The sequence below is a fragment of the Myotis brandtii genome, unplaced genomic scaffold (assembly GCF_000412655.1).
Source record: "Myotis brandtii unplaced genomic scaffold, ASM41265v1 scaffold157, whole genome shotgun sequence".
Taxonomy (NCBI): Eukaryota; Metazoa; Chordata; class Mammalia; order Chiroptera; family Vespertilionidae; genus Myotis; species Myotis brandtii.
The window spans coordinates 5,248,225-5,265,308 of record NW_005355708.1 but is presented as its reverse complement, the minus strand read 5'-3'; the positions used below and the strand labels follow the sequence as shown (position 1 = coordinate 5,265,308).

The 17,084-nt window shown below is 37.2% G+C and overlaps 1 protein-coding gene across 4 annotated transcripts in view; it reads right to left on the bottom strand.

The window, feature by feature from the left end:
* The window catches only part of FBXL20 (F-box and leucine-rich repeat protein 20), a 69,815-nt gene that overhangs the window by 12,201 nt on the left and 40,530 nt on the right, over positions 1-17,084 (bottom strand). For all 4 annotated transcript variants that reach the window (XR_001361234.1, XR_001361233.1, XM_005861900.2 and 1 more), the window contains exons 6-10: positions 16,427-16,495; positions 10,101-10,196; positions 8,057-8,183; positions 6,843-6,917; positions 3,564-3,694 (exon numbers count right to left, since the gene is read on the bottom strand). Coding sequence is in view for 2 of the 4 variants with exons in the window: in XM_005861900.2 (XP_005861962.1) it covers positions 3,564-3,694; positions 6,843-6,917; positions 8,057-8,183; positions 10,101-10,196; positions 16,427-16,495 (498 nt within the window). In the remaining 2 variants the exon portion in view is untranslated. The remainder of the gene's footprint in view (positions 1-3,563; positions 3,695-6,842; positions 6,918-8,056; positions 8,184-10,100; positions 10,197-16,426; positions 16,496-17,084) is intronic.

Genomic DNA, 17,084 nt, shown 5'->3' with positions numbered 1-17,084 from the left:
AATAATAATAATAATAATAATAATAAAATAAAATAAATGAAAAGGCTTTTGATGGCATATTGCTTGCACCCAGAGGACAGCCTGCTTCTAGAAAACAAGGGAAATGGACATGGTACTCTGTTAATCTGTTGCTAAAGAAAATTATTCTCTTTTCCTATTTTACATGTAGGCCCACTCAGATTTAGATAGATTTTTAAAATGTTACAAAAGGACTGATTAATTACAGGCCTATCCCAAACATGAAATTCCATACTTATGAAAAAATAACCTTATGTTTCCTGGCTCCTCCCACATGTTCCCAGGGAGGCCAGTGGAGAGGGGAGCTGAGCTGGCAGCCACTGACCTATTCAGGAACTGCTACACAACAACCTAAATACCAATCACAGGACTGAGAAGTCAAACATAGCTTTTCTGTGAAAAGTTTGGTGGCATCTGCACTATGGTACCATAGAATATTTATGTTTGCTTACAAATTACTTACAGAAGTATAAGAAATCATTATCAAGTGACAATCTCTAGAGGGGGTGGAGGCAGGGTGGAGGGAATCAATGGGGGGAAAAAGGGGGCAATATGTAATACTTTCAACAATAAAGATAAATTAGCTTGGCCAGTGTGGCTATGTGACTGAGTGTCGGCCTATAAAGCAGGAGGTCAAGGTTCGCTTCCAGGTCAGGGCATATGCCCAGTTGCGACTCGATCTCCAATAGGAGATGTATAGGAGGCAGCCGATCAATGATTCCCTCTCCCTTCCTTTCTGAAATCAATAAAAATATAAAAAAACAAAAATAAAAAAGATAAGAAAAGAGAAGTGAATGCTGTGTCTAATGGAACAACATGAACTGATTGAAGTATCACATCTGAGAGCCTTTCTGTTCTAACAATAAGATAAAACACGAAAGAGGAGGAAGCTGAACGCCCCTCTCTTTAAAACAAAAAGGGACCAGGTAAGCCCCAGCTGATTTGGCTTAGTGGATAGAGCATCAGCCTGTGGACTGAAGGGTCCCAGGTTCAATTCCGGTCAAAGGCACATGCCTGGGTTGTGGGCTCGATCCCCAGTGAGGGGCATGCAGGAGGCAGCTGATCAATGATTCTCTCATCATTGATGTTTCTATCTCTCTCTCCCTCTCTCTTCCTCTCTAAAATCAATAACATTTTTTTTTAAAGGGAATCCTATATAATAAAACCCTAATATACAAATCGACCGAATGGCGGAATGACAGGTCGCTATGATGTGTACTGATCACCAGGGGGCAGACTCTCAACGCAGTAGCTGCCCCCGGGTGGTCAGTGCACTCCCATAGGGGGAGCACCACTCAGCCAGAAGCCGGGCTCAAGGCTGGCGAGTGCAGTGGCAGTGGCGGGAGCCTCTCCCACCTCCACGGCAGTCCTAAGGAGCAGCAAATGGAGTAGTAAGGAGCAGCGAGCAGGTGGGTGGTAAGGAGCAAGGGGTCACAAACTGCAAGAGGGATCCCGGGCCTAAGCTGGTAGTCGGACATCCCCTGAGGAGTCCTGGACTACGAGAGGGCACAGGCTGGGCTGAGGGACCCTTTTTCCCCAGTGCACGAATTTCATGCACCGGGCCTCTAGTGGGTAATATTTTTAGACAGGAGTTTGGCTACCTCCTTAGCTCCTGAATAGAATTCTACTCTAGGCTTCTGATATTACTTATTTTGACAAACAAGTCTATGATCTATTAAGGAATTTTGATACTGTAGCCAGATTTTCTTTCACTAATTACAGTCAGGCCCATGGCCAGATGATTACAAAAAAAGTTTAATAAATGATTATTCTATGTCAAACAAGTGGTTTCTGGAGCCAGACTGCCTGGGTTTGAATCCTTGCTCCTGCACTTACTCTAGCTGTGAGACCTTGAACAGGTTACTTGACCTCTCTGGGCTTCAGTTTTCTTCATCTACAATATGGAGATAATAACAGGGCTTATATGGTGTTTGATGATTAAGTAAATTAATATTTGTGAATCACTTAGAGCAATGGCTAATATGTCTAATATATAAATATAGTATGTTTTATTTTTTTAAAATGGTATATGGAGATTAAAACAGTGTGTTGTGTGCTCTTACAGAATCAACATGGGTTTGATACCATGTGCATGTCAACACAGCATTCTTAATAAACATTTAGCCAAAGAGGTGGAGCTATGAAGAAATAAGGCTTGCTCCAAAATACCATTAATAAGCATAAAGGAGGTTCTCCTATAGGGCTGTTTTTTCTTTTTAAATACTTTCTGCTATGTACCTAGCATCATTATTACAACATAAATGACCACAGGACAGGCCTTCAAAAACTTTCTTCAGAAAGGAATTACAGATACTCCTTGCCTTGTGATGGGGTTATGTCCAGACAAACCCCTCAAAAGTAGACAATATTGTTAAGTCAAAAGTCCATTTAATACCCCTAACCTCCCAAACATCATAATTTTAGCCAAGCCTACATTACATGTGCTCAGAACACTTACATTAGCTTCCAGTTGGGCAAAATCATCTAACACAAGCTTATTTTATAAAATGTTGACTATCTCATGTAATTTATTATGTGTATCACCTTCCACCATCATAAAGTCAAAGAATCATAAGTTGGCCCTGGCTGGTTTGGCTCAGTGGATAGAGCGTCAGCCTGCGGACTGAAGGGTCCCAGGTTCGATTCTGGTCAAGGGCATGTACCTTGGTTGCGGGCACATCCCTGGTGGGGGGTGTGCAGGAGGCAGCTGATCAATGTTTCTCTCTCACTGATGTTTCTAACTCTCTATACCTCTCCCTTCCTCTCTGTAAAAAATCAATAAAAATATATTAAAAAAAAAAGAATCATAAGTTGAACCATTGTAAGCAGGGGACCATCTTACATATGAAAGCATTAGTAAGAGAAAATGCCTCTTTATTTCTTTTCTCAAGTAATAAAACAAAGTGATTTTTTTTCTAGTATGGCTAGCAAGAAGTAAAAAATGGAGACTATTTTCCGCTGATTCAGGCCAATTACATGTAAATCCAATAAAGTATAAAGCAAGAGGGCATCTAAAGGGGTAGTGGCCTTGTAGTGTCTACCTTAAAAATTTCAAGGTTCCAAGTGAAGGAGTCCTCTGTTCTCTTCCCAATATTTTTAAGCTAAACAAGAAACGTTGCCCTGGCTGGGTAGCTCAATTGGTTAAGGTGTCATCCCGCTATGCCAAGGTTTCAGGTTTGATCCCCAGTCCGGGCACATACAAGAATGAACCAATGGCCCTGTCTGGGTGGCTCACTTGGTTGGAGCGTCGTCCCGTATACCAAAAGTTTGCAGGATGGATTCCTGGTCAGGGTAGACACCTAGATTGCGGGTTTCATCCCCGGTTTTGTGTGTATAGGAGGTAACCAATCGAAGTTTCTCTCTCACATCGATGTTTCTCTCTATCTTCCTCTCTAAAATCAATAAACATATCCTTGGATGAGGATAAAAAAATAAAAATGAAAATAAAGAACCAATCAATAAATGCATAAATAAGAGGAACACAAATCTGTGGGGTTTTTTCTCTCTAAAACCCAATGCATTTTAAAAAAGAAAAGAAATTTTACCTAAGCCGTGGGCAGTTCTGACCCAGAGCATTCAGGATGGCATCCGTGATGTTGGAGCAGCCGGAGGCACAGAGGGACTGTAACTTATGGCACCCTCTACATATAGTAATGAGACCTTCATCTGTGATTTGCTAAAAAAACAAGAGCAAAAAATCCCCATAGATATTAGTAACTTTGCAGAAAAGGAAAAATGTCACCTGTGAAAAGAAGTACCAAAAAGAAATAAAAGCAGATTTAATATTAATCAGGTAGCAGACCTAAAGGAAAAGGAACACAATTTGTTTTTTTCCTCCCAGTTTCTTTTGATTTAGTTTGCAAGAGAATCTGTGCTCATTTTGGGGGCAAGAAGCTATAAAGGGATTCTTTTAATCTAATCAGTTGGGAACAGCATGGGGAGTGTCATGGTGTACATTCAATTAAATGGTTTTAAAACCTAGAAAACCAATAAAAATGGCAGTATTTTAATAGTTTAAACATACTAACAAGTTCAAAATTGATACTAAATTACTAAAAACTTATTTTAAAAAACAAAACCACCCGTGGATGACAACTGCAGTCTCATATCAACCACAGATTCATTTATTTCTATATTTTTGTTTTCTAATAAAGAATATTCTAATTTATGGAAACAGTTGTGTTTAGCTCAAATATAATTTTGTAGGTTTCAAATTATTTTAAAATTAAAAAGAACAAAGATGTGTCTGGCTGGTGTTGCTCAGTGGTTGAGTGTTGACCTCTGACCCAGGAGGTTGTGGGTTGATTCCCGGTCAGGTACATGCCGGGGTCGTGGGCTCAGTCCCTGGTAAGGGGAGTGTAGGAGGCAGCCAATGGATGACTCTCTCTCATCATTGATGTCTCTATCCCTCTCTGCCTCTCCCTTTCTCTCTCTGAAATCAACAAAAATATATTAAAAAGAAAAAAAAGAACAGAGATGTTACATGGAAGCATGGAACCGAGTTTGGAATCTCCGAGGGAATGTGGGGGAGGGTAGGTGGGTGGGAGGTAATCAACCAAGGACCTTGTATATGCATGGCCCATGGACACAGATAATGAGGCAATGAGGGCCTGGGGCAGGGGGCGGAGTCGGGCTGGAGAAAAGGGGACATATGTAATACTTAACAAAAAAGAATTATTATTTTTTTCTTTTTTTCTTTTTTTTTTAAATATATTTTATTGATTTTTTACAGAGAGAAAGGGAGAGAGATAGAGAGTTAGAAACATCGATGAGAGAGAAACATCGATCAGCTGCCTCCCGCACATCTCCTACTGGGGATGTGCCCGCAACCCAGGTACATGCCCTTGACCGGAATCGAACCCGGGACCTTTCAGTCCGCAGGCCGACGCTCCATCCACTGAGCCAAACCGGTTTCGGCAAAAAGAATTATTAAAAAAAAAAAAATCATGCCCAGCCAGAGTGGTTCTTAGTTCATAGGTCCATGCTCAACCACTGAGCCATGCTGGCCAAGCCTTTTTAATATATTTTTTTAATTGAATTTATCAAGGTGACATTAGTTTATAAATCATTTTTAATGTTTTAAAGTCTTTAAGAAATTACAGAGGAAGGAGAGGAGAAAAGTAAGTCATATTACCATTACTTTGAATTTTAGAAAGTAAAATTTACTAAAATTCTATGTTTTTAAATTAGTCAAGAAAAAGAGAATGGATCAAGAATGTACTTTTGTCACTTCAATTTGGGCAGGAACATGAAGTCTCATGAATATTAAAGCATCACATGGAAGGAATGATGAAGGAGTAACTCATGTCCTAATATCTGGGGGAAGGGAAACAGTAAAATAAATACATGATAGAACTGGTTCTTTATGCTTCTCAACTGTGTTTTTTGCCTGCTGGAAGGGTAAAGGAAATGAAACTATAATGGTAAATGGTAGGTATGGTAATGTGTATGTACAAATGTATATGCAACATATATATACAAATATATACAGAATGTATGCGTGTATATGCATATAAAAATCTGAAGACGCTCAAGAACAGTTTTTTCCTATCGTTTTAAGATGATGGTTTCATGTTTACCATAGTTATATAAGCTCTTTCTCTCAGGTCAGTTTCATGAATAAAATTAGGCAAATCTGGTAATGAGCAGCTATGGCAATCGAATTAAAAGGAAGGGGTGGTCAGAATGGAAAAGAATGTAATTTCTTTAACTCAGTCCCCAGAAGCCTCCTAAGCAGAAGCACCACCCCTAAGGATCTTTAACTCAGTCCCCAGAAGCCTCCTAAGCAGAAGCCTCCTAAGCAGAAGCACCACCCCTAAGGGCTGAAGGACAAGTTGCTGAAATTGTACAAAATGTGGCAGTTTTAAACTAAAATATCATCTTTAAACTAAGCAGCCACTATGCTCTCAAGTTTTAGGTGATTAAACAAGAAGGGGAGAGTATAATAATCAAAAGGCCTAGTAAAAACAAGGAAAACCCTCATCAACTTTTTTTCATTGCTGAGAGAGGCTCTCATTCCAAAGCAACACACACATGTACTTTCCAAGGCAAGAGCGAAAAGCTAAAGGTTCATTGCCAATGTTCCAGGATACTGAAGTTTCAGCAAATTCTTCAAGTAAAATTGAGGATTTTGGGATAGAAACAAAAAAGTTGATAGTCTAAAGAAACATATGTGAACTGCAAATACTATTCGAGTATAATTTAAAGGGCACATTTTGCTTGCCATCTGTTTAGATCAGTGGTTCCCAATAGTTCTGACTTACTGATAGATCTTAATCAATGGGACTGCGATGAACTTATCAAAAATATTTTAAATACTGAAGCTTGTGAATGATTTAATTCTATATAGTAGAGTAGTCTTATATAGAAAAGAAAGGGAGGAAGTTATAGGTTAGCCTATTTAGAATTTGGAATTCTGAATAAACTACCCATTTATCCATGTCAAAGCCCCTGGGAGAGCCCAGCCAATGTGGCTCAGTGGTGGAGCGTCGACCCATGAACCAAGAGGTTACTGGAACACTTTCCCAGTCAGGGCACATGCCCAGGCTGAAAGTTCGATCCCCAATAGGGGGCAATCAATCGATATTTTGCATCGATATTTCTATGTCTCTCTCTCCCTCTCCCTCTAAAATCAATAAAAACATATTAAAAAAATATATTTTTAAAAAGGCCCTGGACTATCGTTAAGCAAGTAAAGAATCATCTGACTACTGTGTCCCCTGGGTTAAAGTGGAAAAACTACTGGCCTTGATGACTGAAACTATTATAGTAATAACACAGAAGTCAATTAGTAATACAGAAGATCTGTAGGAAGGACTGCTTACCAAGCAGGTCTGCAAGTTCAAAGTCACCAGCTCAGGACAGTGTGCACCTATGTACTTGAGAGCTTCATCTTCTAGCTAGAAAGATTAAAAAGAGAGAAAAAATAATTCAAAGGATAAAAGTTTAAGAGAGTACACATTCATCAATATATTTTAAATATAGCCAACCAAGTTCCACTGTTCAAAGGAACAATGAACCATGGTCACATAAAGATGTAATTTATATGATCAGTACATTTTATTTTTTTATCAGTTCTTACCATATCGAATTCTTATTATCATGAAATCAAGAAAAAAATAAACATTGCCTAATGTTTGTGGGTTTTTCTTCTGATAAATATGCTTTACAGCATTTTGCTGAGCATTTATGAACCTAAAAGAATTTTCACATTTCTACAATCCCTGTATTTTTGGGAGCAGGAGCTAAGAAAGGAATCCACAGTTTATCTGCTGCTGAAAGATGAGTGCTATGAGTACAGTGCTGAGAACAGATGGCAAGTAATTGATTGTAATGATGCATTCCAATCAATATTTTTTAGGATTCCGTAAATAACCAGAAGCGCAAGCTGTTGTTTGAAGGTAGTCATACTTCCAAAGCTCTGTTTCAAACAATGGAACATCTCCCATCGTGGTGAAAAAAAATGAGGGCATTTTAAATGGAATTCAAGGAATGGTTTGAGTAATCATTAAAAAAATAAGGTAATGAGAGTCAGTCACTTCTAAACCCACTCTTGATTATTCCCATGCCAATGCCTTCCAGTAATGACAAAATATGTTGAATTTGTAATGTGACTGGCAGGAAATAAGCATCAACACTATAAAATGTAGGTTGCTGTATACTTGGTACATTTAAGAAAAGCTTCTGGTGGTTTAAAAACTAGTGAAAATTTTCAAGATGGTCTTCCTTGCCTATTTAGTTCAAGGTCTCAGGCAGTAACAATACGCAAGTTTTCTTTTCAGATTAAACTGCATGAAATCCTTCCTGCCTGTGGTGCTTGCTCAGTATGATTTTTGTCTCCCCAGTCTGCCTTCCCTCAAAACAAAAATTTATCTTTGGTCAGATGTTCCTTCTTCTTCTCTCTTCTCTCTCTCTCTCTCTTTTTTTTACTCTAAGGAAAACGGTAATTTTTGGTAAATATGTCTTTGGTCAGTAACACAAAACAATTACATATTCTTTAAGTTTCTCTATCATTCACAAGCACTACATAGAGTATTACCTGTGTGCAGCCTTTTAAGAATAAGGCTTTGAGACCCCCACAGCCTCTCACTAGTGCTTGGATGCCATCCTTGGTTACTTGGTCACACCAGGAAATGTTCAATTGCTCCAACAGTGGACATCCCTCACTTGGTTAAAACAAAATGAAACAAACATATGACTAAATCCAATTCCAAAGGCACCAAAGTCTCATTTTATTGGCCCTTTAGTTGGAAAATGGATAAAGCCCCATGATCTTCCAAGAATATGCATATTTACTTAACATAGATTTAGAACACCGGCAATCTCATAATCGCAAAAGTGGGTTTATCGATGTCTGTGGTGTTCGTATGGAACTCTATCACTAGGAGGGCTAGCTCAAATCCAGCTTAGCTAACAAACACCAAGCACAGTATTATTTCCAGATATATTAGATTTTAATGGAAGTTTATACTTTTCAAGTTATATTCTTTTTGTACTTATCACACATTTATAAGTTCCCTAGATAGGAAACAAAAATTAAGTGACTTGTTCAAGTTGAGCAAGTAGTTAATAAAGCTTAGAGTCAAACTCAGATTCTCCATCAAATAATTCTATTACTTATCAAAGTACTAATGAGGACATTTAAACTTTTACTTTAAAAATTACAGTGGATCTATAAATATTCCTTATCTGGGAAGCATCTAGAGTACTATTTCTATAAGCTGAATTTAAAATATATTGTATTTGATCTCTGGCTTTACTAGCTTTATCTTTGAACTTTGATTTCCTATATGATCTATGGAAGAATCCAAGCTCTATGACATTCTTTGGAAAATATTGATTTAACTGTTTTACAAAATAAAGCCAGGGGATCTTGGTTCAAGCCCATTCTTCAACATTAATAGTGTGACTTCAAGCAAGTCACTTCAGGAAGCCTACCTGAATCTCTTTTAACCAAGATTAGACACAGGCACGTCTATGTTCTCCCCTAACTGCTGACCGTACTTCTATCACAGCACTGTATTGCTTCTATTACCACACTGTAACATGATGACATGTTTAGTGTTTTTTTCTCCCACTAGACTCTGAGAAACTTAAGGGCAGCAACAATATCTTATTCAGTTACATGCCACGGTTGACTCACATTACCTGGTATTCAAAAAAGTTTTAGATTTTCTGTCTGTAAAGTAGACACTATCTATATCTACCTCACAAGGTTATCTACCGCACAAGGTTTTCAAATAAATGAGATCATTTATGTTAATATTTTGTAAACTCTAAATGTTATTATTTTATGCTATTATCTTACGCAGCAAACAGCCTTAGATACATATGTGCTTAATATTCATAAGGAAGGTCTAGGAGCCACATTTTTAGATTACTTATACTCTACTTAACTAAATCTTTTAGTAGATTAATTCTTATTATTCATAAATGTAACCAATATATGGACCATAAAAGGCTGATAAAAAATAAAGTTAGAAAGAGAACGGGCATCTCACCTTCCTTATAAGATACATTTTCTGTAATGTATTTTTAAAAAAATACAATACCATTAAAACAATGATAACTTATTAAGTGCTTACTATATGCTAAGCAATTTATATATATTAAGTTAAAACACATGAAACTGTCATTTTTATAAGACAAAAGCTGCTGGAATATTGACAACTTTATATGGTTTGGCTTAATGTTATCAAATAATGATAATACGGTTTAATCCTAGTAACAAACCTGAAATGACAAGGAAAAACTCACAAGGACTACATTTGTTCAAGGTACCTGATTAATGACCTAACTCCAGAGCACTGCTTTAATCACTAAGTGACATTCTGTGTCATTTTTGGGGAAGAGGGGAGGAAGCCTCCATAAAAACAACTAATCATTCATGTATAAATAAGCCTTACTTACCTCTAGTCATTTCACCTGTCCTATAATTTGGGCAAGTGGTAAAAGATCTATTCTGAACTGTTGTACATACCCATAAAACACAGTTTCCTTCAATTTCAACTTTATGTCAGTTATTATTTTTTTAAATAAGTTTTTGTTCTGATTGTTGGACAATCTTATCTTAAGAAATTTACCTCAGAGCTTTTAGAGACATGTTTGTTATTGATGTACAGGAAGCCAAGTCAAGGTGCCTGAGTTTGGAACAGAACTTGCTAAGGCTAGTACATGTACTGAAAAATGGAAAAAGGAGAAAATAATAAATAAACAAATAATAACACATCCTTACTATATCATACACGATTTTCATTAAATACATGTATATACTTAAGAACTGTAAAATTTCCATACCCCTAATAAAAGCAGCTATCAATCCTGGAACCTTTCACGTTGAGGAAGAAAACCAGTGGCCTTTATAAAGGATAAAAAAGGCTGTGATGTGTATGAGAATTTGCATGAGGGGAAGACGGTGCTTTATTCACATTTGGAAATATTAATAGCTACTAAAAGCAAACTGCATATGTGCTGATAAATGCACTTTGCAAATTCAGGAACATCAGAAAGCTACTACCTGCTAGCAAGAGGGGAGACATGAAGACTGAAAGCTCTGTCTCTGCTCTTTCACTGAAATCTCTGCTCAAGATAACCTCTTGCATGGCAGTAATATAATAACTGAATTTTTGCAAGAAATACAGAGGATGGACCAGTGCTGGGCTGAAACAAGTTATGTAACATTACTTCCTACTTTATGAATTTCTTAGAGGCTCTTTTTACAGTGGTCAAGGCCTCAGTTTAATTTTTTTAATTTATGAAAAATTTCAAATATACACAAGAATGAATATCAGAGAAAGCACATGTACCATCATTATGCTTCTACATTTATCAATATTCTATTTCTATTTCACCCATTTCTCTCCTTTTTTTCGTTCCAGTATTTTAAAGCAAATCCCAGACATATTTCACCTGTAAATATTTCAGGACATATTTTTAATAGATAAGGGCTTTAATTCCTTAATATCTGATATCACTATATTTAATTTTCCCCAATTCTCTCATAAATGCTTTTGTCAAGTTGATTTGATCAAATTAGGATCCAAATAAGAACCATACATTCTATTTGGCAGATATGTTTCTTAGGTTTTTGTGTGGACCTATACTTCCATTTCTTCTGGCTAGATGCCTAGGAGAATTGCTAGGTCCTATACTAAGTTTGACTTTTTAAGAAGTTGCTAAACTGCTTTCTAAATAAAGCGGCTGTACCATTTTAGATTCTCACCAGCAACCTATGAAGGCCCCAGTTTCTCCACATCTTTGCGCCAAATACTTGGTATTTGCCCCCCCCCTTTTTATTATAGCCATTTTAGTAGGTATGGAATATAATCTTCTATTGGGCTTTTATTTTGTAATTCTGTAATGAACGGACTGCATTGGTCAGAATCTCCAAAAGAATGTTAAATAGAAATGGCAAGAGTTAACATCCTGGCTTCTGACCTTAGGGCAGTGATGGCGAACCTATGACACACGTGTCAGAGGTGACACGCGAACTCATTTTTTGGGTTGATTTTTCTTTGTTAAATGGCATTTAAATATATAAAATAAATATCAAAAATATAAATCTTTGTTTTACTATGGTTGCAAATATCAAAAAATTTCTATACGTGACATGGCACCAGAGTTAAATTAGGTTTTTTCAAAATGCTGACACGCGGAGCTCAAAAGGTTCGCCATCACTGCCTTAGGGTGAAGCATTCAGTGTTTCACCATTAAGTATGATGGCTAGCAGTAAGTTTTTCATGGACACCTTTGACCAGATTGAGGGAATGCCCTTCTATTCCTAGTTTGTTGAGAATTTTTATCATGAATGGATGCTGGATTTTGTCATGTGCTTTCTTATCTAATGATGTCATCTATTGTTGTATAAGAGATTGCCCCAAAGTAAGAAGCTTACAACAACAAACACTTATTATCTCACAGAGTTTGTGGGCCAGGAATACCTGAACAGGCAGTTTAGCAGGGTGCCTCTGACTCAGGGTCTCTCACAAGACTGTAATCAAGGGATTGGCCACAGTTGTAGTCATCTCAAAGATTAACTGAGTACAGATTCCCTTCCAAGCTCATTTAAGCAGCTTTTGGCAGACCTCAGAAGATCCAACTGGAGGTTCACTCATTTGGGTTTTGGTAGGCTTTAGGTCCTCACTGGCTCTTGGCCAGAGACCTCACTTCTTAGCCACAAGGGCCTCTCCACAGAACTACTCAAAACAGGGCAACTTGCCCTGCTTCCCCCGCAAGTCAGAGCCCTGAGAAAAAGTAGAGCAAGACAGAAGTCACAATCTTTTTGTAACCTGACCTCCAAAGTGACACCCAATCTCTTTTGCTGTTTTCTATTGTTAGAAATGAGACCTTAATTAGGTCCAGTGCATGCAGGGGACCTTCACAAGGGTGTGAATACTAGGGAGGTAGGAATTACTTGGGGGCCTTTTTAGAGGCTGCCTATCACACTGGATGATCATGTGGCTTTTGTTCTTTTTTTCTAGAGGACAGTAAATCTCATCAGTTACCTACTGTTATATAGTCCAAAGTCAAGAATTGTTCTGACATTCTTAAATGTCAGAGAGAGTAAAGGAGAAAGAGAAACATGGATTGGTTGCCTCCCATAAGTACCCTGATAGGGATTTAACCCAGACCTGGATATGTGCCCTGACCAGGAATTGAACTGCCACCTTTCAGTGTATGGGAGGACACTCCAATCAACTGAGCCACACTGGCCAGGGCAAGTCACCCTGGCTTTGAACTATGTCTGAGCATCTGTGCTTTGTCTCAGTTTATTTTGTTCATCTCTTAAGGTGTCCAAAGCTTCATTATTTTATATAAATTTGGCTTAAGAAAGGTTTCCTAGGGACACTTTCAGATAGCAAGGGAAATCTGTATACGTATTTAAAGCTATACACTTTTCCCTAAGCACTTCACTGCCTTTGGTGCATTTTACAAGTCTCAATGTTGTGTCTTCATTATCATACAGCAAAACATATTTTCTAGTTTCCTTTGTAATTTATTCCTTGATCCATAGGTTATTCAGAAGGTGGTATTTAATTTTTACATTATTTAGATACTAGAGGCCCGATGCACGAAATTCGTGCAAGAGTAGGCCTTCCTTCCCCCAGCTGCTGGCACCGGCTTCCCTCGCAGCCCTGGCTTCATCTGGAAGGTCTTCTGGAAGGACATCCAAAGTCTCAATGTTGTGTCTTCATTATCATACAGCAAAACATATTTTCTAGTTTCCTTTGTAATTTATTCCTTGATCCATAGGTTATTCAGAAGGTGGTATTTAATTTTTACATTATTTAGATACTAGAGGCCCGATGCACGAAATTCGTGCAAGAGTAGGCCTTCCTTCCCCCAGCTGCTGGCACCGGCTTCCCTCGCAGCCCTGGCTTCATCTGGAAGGTCTTCTGGAAGGACATCCAGTCTAATTAGCATATTACACTTTTATTATTATAGACGTGTTGTTGATTTCTACTTAAATATTGTTGATGCTATAGAACACATTCAATAGGATTTCAATTCTTCTAAATTTATTGAAATTTGTTTTATGGCCCATTACTTGGTGTGTATTATTGAGTATTCCAAGTGCACTTGAAAAGCTTATTCTGGTGCTTTTTGGTATAGCATTCTATAAATGTCAATTAGGACAAGTTCGGGGGGGGGGGGCAATAAAATTTATATATAAAAAAAAGGACAAGTTCACTGATAGTGTTGCTCAAGTGTTCTATAATTTTACTGGTTTTGATATACAAATTTAATCATTTACTGAAAGATGAGGGCACCACTTAGTATCTTTTGCATCCACTCTTCTTCCTAAAGTTTACATCACCAGCTGATATTAATAACCACTTCAACGTTCCTGTGACTAGTGTTTGTAATAGTATATCTTTTCCCATCCTTTTAATCTCTATATTATCTTTAAATTTTCCTTAAAAATTTTTAGCATATTTGTAATTGCTATTTTCAAACTCTTTATTGTTCAATTTTATAATCTCTGTCACTTCTGGGTCTGTTTCTATTGGCTGGTTTTTCTTTCTGGCTCTTCTTCTAGTATCATTTCCTGCTTCTTTGTGTGTTGTAATTTTTGACTGAATCTGAAAATTCTGTATGTGTGGAAGGGTTGTTTTCCCCAGGGAGACCACAGAAGGAATAGAAAGAACAGACCCAGCCTTTAACTTTTAGAAATGCATACTTATTGATTAAATAATATAATGTCTAAGATGTTTTTCAAAAGAAGATAAATGAGGGGGTAAGGTGACACAGACTAGCCATTAAGTAATAAATTCTCAATTATCAATTTGAAGATGGCTGATGGGTTCAATTTTGTCTACTTTGGCATATGCTTAAAACGTGTTCTAAGAAGTCAAAAGTCAGAAGTAGTAATTTCTCTCTGGTGGTTATAGCTTCAATTTGGTATGGCTGGGTTCATGTGTTTTGTTTTTGATTGTTAGGGACTGCTTTGATTTCTTTTTAGCTTAATTCATGTTTTAATTATGTAGAACATTTACATGGCTATTAAAGTATAAAACATGATACTTCAGAAGTCTCTTTCATTCCTGTCTCTTGGTGTTCTCTCTCCCACATAGGTAACCATTTTTATTAGTTTTTGATTACCTTTCCATTGCTTCTTCTAGAAAATAAGTATGAATATATATTTGTATTATATCCCCTGGCCCTACAAAAGGTATCTTATTAAACAAATTCTTCTGCAGCTTGCTTTTTTAACAGTATGTTCTGTCAATCACTCCAGTGTACTATAGAAAGATTCTCCTCATTCCTTGTTTGTTTGTTAATCCTCACCCAATGATATTTTTCCATTGATTTTTAGAGAGTGGACGGGCGAGGGAGAGACAGAGAGAAACATTGATGTGAGAGAGACACATCTATTGGTTGCCTCCCGCACGCACCCAACCACGGCCAGGGAACCTGCAACCAAGGTACATGTCCTTGACTGGAATCAAACCCAGAACTCTTCAGTCTCCAGGCTGACACTTTATCCATTGAGCCAAACCGGCTAGGGTTCATTCCTTTTTTTTAACCAGACATCTACTAATAGACATTTGGATTGTTTTCTGTCATTTGCTATTAAGAATAATGCAGTAGTGCCCAGCTGGTGTGGCTCAGTGATTGAGCGTTGACCTATGAACCAGGAGGTCACGGGTTCGATCCTTAGTAGGGAGTGTGTGAGAGGCAGCCAATCAATGTTTCTCTCTCACCGATGTTTCTATCTCTCGTTTCCTCTCTCTAAAAATAAAAACATTAAAAAAATAATGCAGTATTTGCTATTACAAACAGTAAAAATGAATAGCTTTGTACATAAATCGTATTAGATTTTTGCCAGTGTATCTTTGGTATATAAATTCCTAGAAAAATGTGTAAATTATATGTCACTTTTTAGATACCAAGTGGTCAAATTCTTAATCTCTATTACATTAAGTATTCAAAGGAAAAAATAAACAGGTAATTTATCTAAAGTAAATGTTGGGCTACTGGTATAAAGTAATGGTTGGAGGAGGGGTTAGTAAATTGTCTCTCCTATTAAAGATTTCCAAATCAATCCATAGGAGTAATACCTGTTAATAACCATAGTCCTTGTCTTTCAAATACTTTCTATGTTAAAAGTGAACAATGTTGTGACCTCAAAGAAAGAAATAAAATAAATAATGTGCCCCTGTGCTTGGAGTGTCATCCACTTTCCTTCATTCAAGCAATTCTAAAAATATCTCTTTTATGAGGACTTTTTGAACAGGAAAATTCAGTGAATAATTCTGGCCCTTCGCTGTGAAAACATAATTCGCCAATGGTTTCACTTCACCTCACAATAGGCAACAACTTCCCTATCTAATATGTAAATGTTATTTGATACATGTTATTACCAATAGATATTCTTGAGCTATAAAAATGTTTACCTTTGATGTCTATTGTGTCTGTGATGATAAACTCTCAAGGATGAAGGATCAGAATTTATTTCTTTTATATTACGACCAATACAAACACAGTACATTCAAAGTCATTTAATCAATACTGTCAATATTGATTATCACAATGTTTAGTCCCAGGTGTAAGATTTTACATGTTTTTATAAAATTATCTGTTTACCATGTCTTCTGAATGACAGCCACTAGTATCTTCTTGAAATATAAGTTGTCCTAGTAATTTATATCATTATTATCCCTACTGTATATTCAATGATTACTATTTTTAAGTTTCACTTAAAAGATCAAGATAGGATTTGCACCAGATTCCAAAATAAATGCCTTATTTCATTGCTACTTTAATGTTACTTTCTCCTTTTAAAATATCTTTATTTTATAATACCAAAATGAAATTTGCTAAATGTACTTAGTAGCATGCATTTAAAGCCTCTATAGGCAAGACACAAAGGGCTATGATTTACCCTTCTAAAACACAAAATACTTACGCGTCTGTAGTCTTTGTACACCCATTTAAATTTAGTACTTCAATGTTCCTACAGTTTTGTGCAAACGTCCTTCACAGGAAAAAAAACAAAAGGTTTTAAATGAAACAGGCACAATTCTGGTATTTAAAAAGTAATAAAGGAGCCGTAACCGGTTTGGCTCAGTGGATAGAGCGTCGGCCTGCGGACTGAAGGGTCCCAGGTTCGATTCCGGTCAAGGGCATGTACCTTGGTTGTGGGCACATCCCCAGTAGGGGGTGTGCAGGAAGTAGCTGATCGATGTTTCTCTCTCATCGATGTTTCTAACTCTCTATCCCTCTCCCTTCCTCTCTGTAAAAAAAATCAATAAAATATATTTTAAAAAAATAAAAAGTAATAAAAGATACATATTATAGGGAGCGGCTATAGGGTTAAGCCTTGGACTGACCTATTGGCAAAGCCACAAACAAGTCCCAGCTAAGAGGGCACAGCCCTCTTAGAATAATTAGGCTTGACCTTATGAGCTCCCTAGATCTTACCTGGATAGCTAATGGGCTGAGGGAGATGCAGCAAGTGCTGCCAAAACAAGTGAAACTCACAAGAACATTGTAACTATGGTGACCACTACCTTGTTTACCTCTGGCTATAAAATAAAGGCTCAGCTTGCTGTCTGGATCTCTCT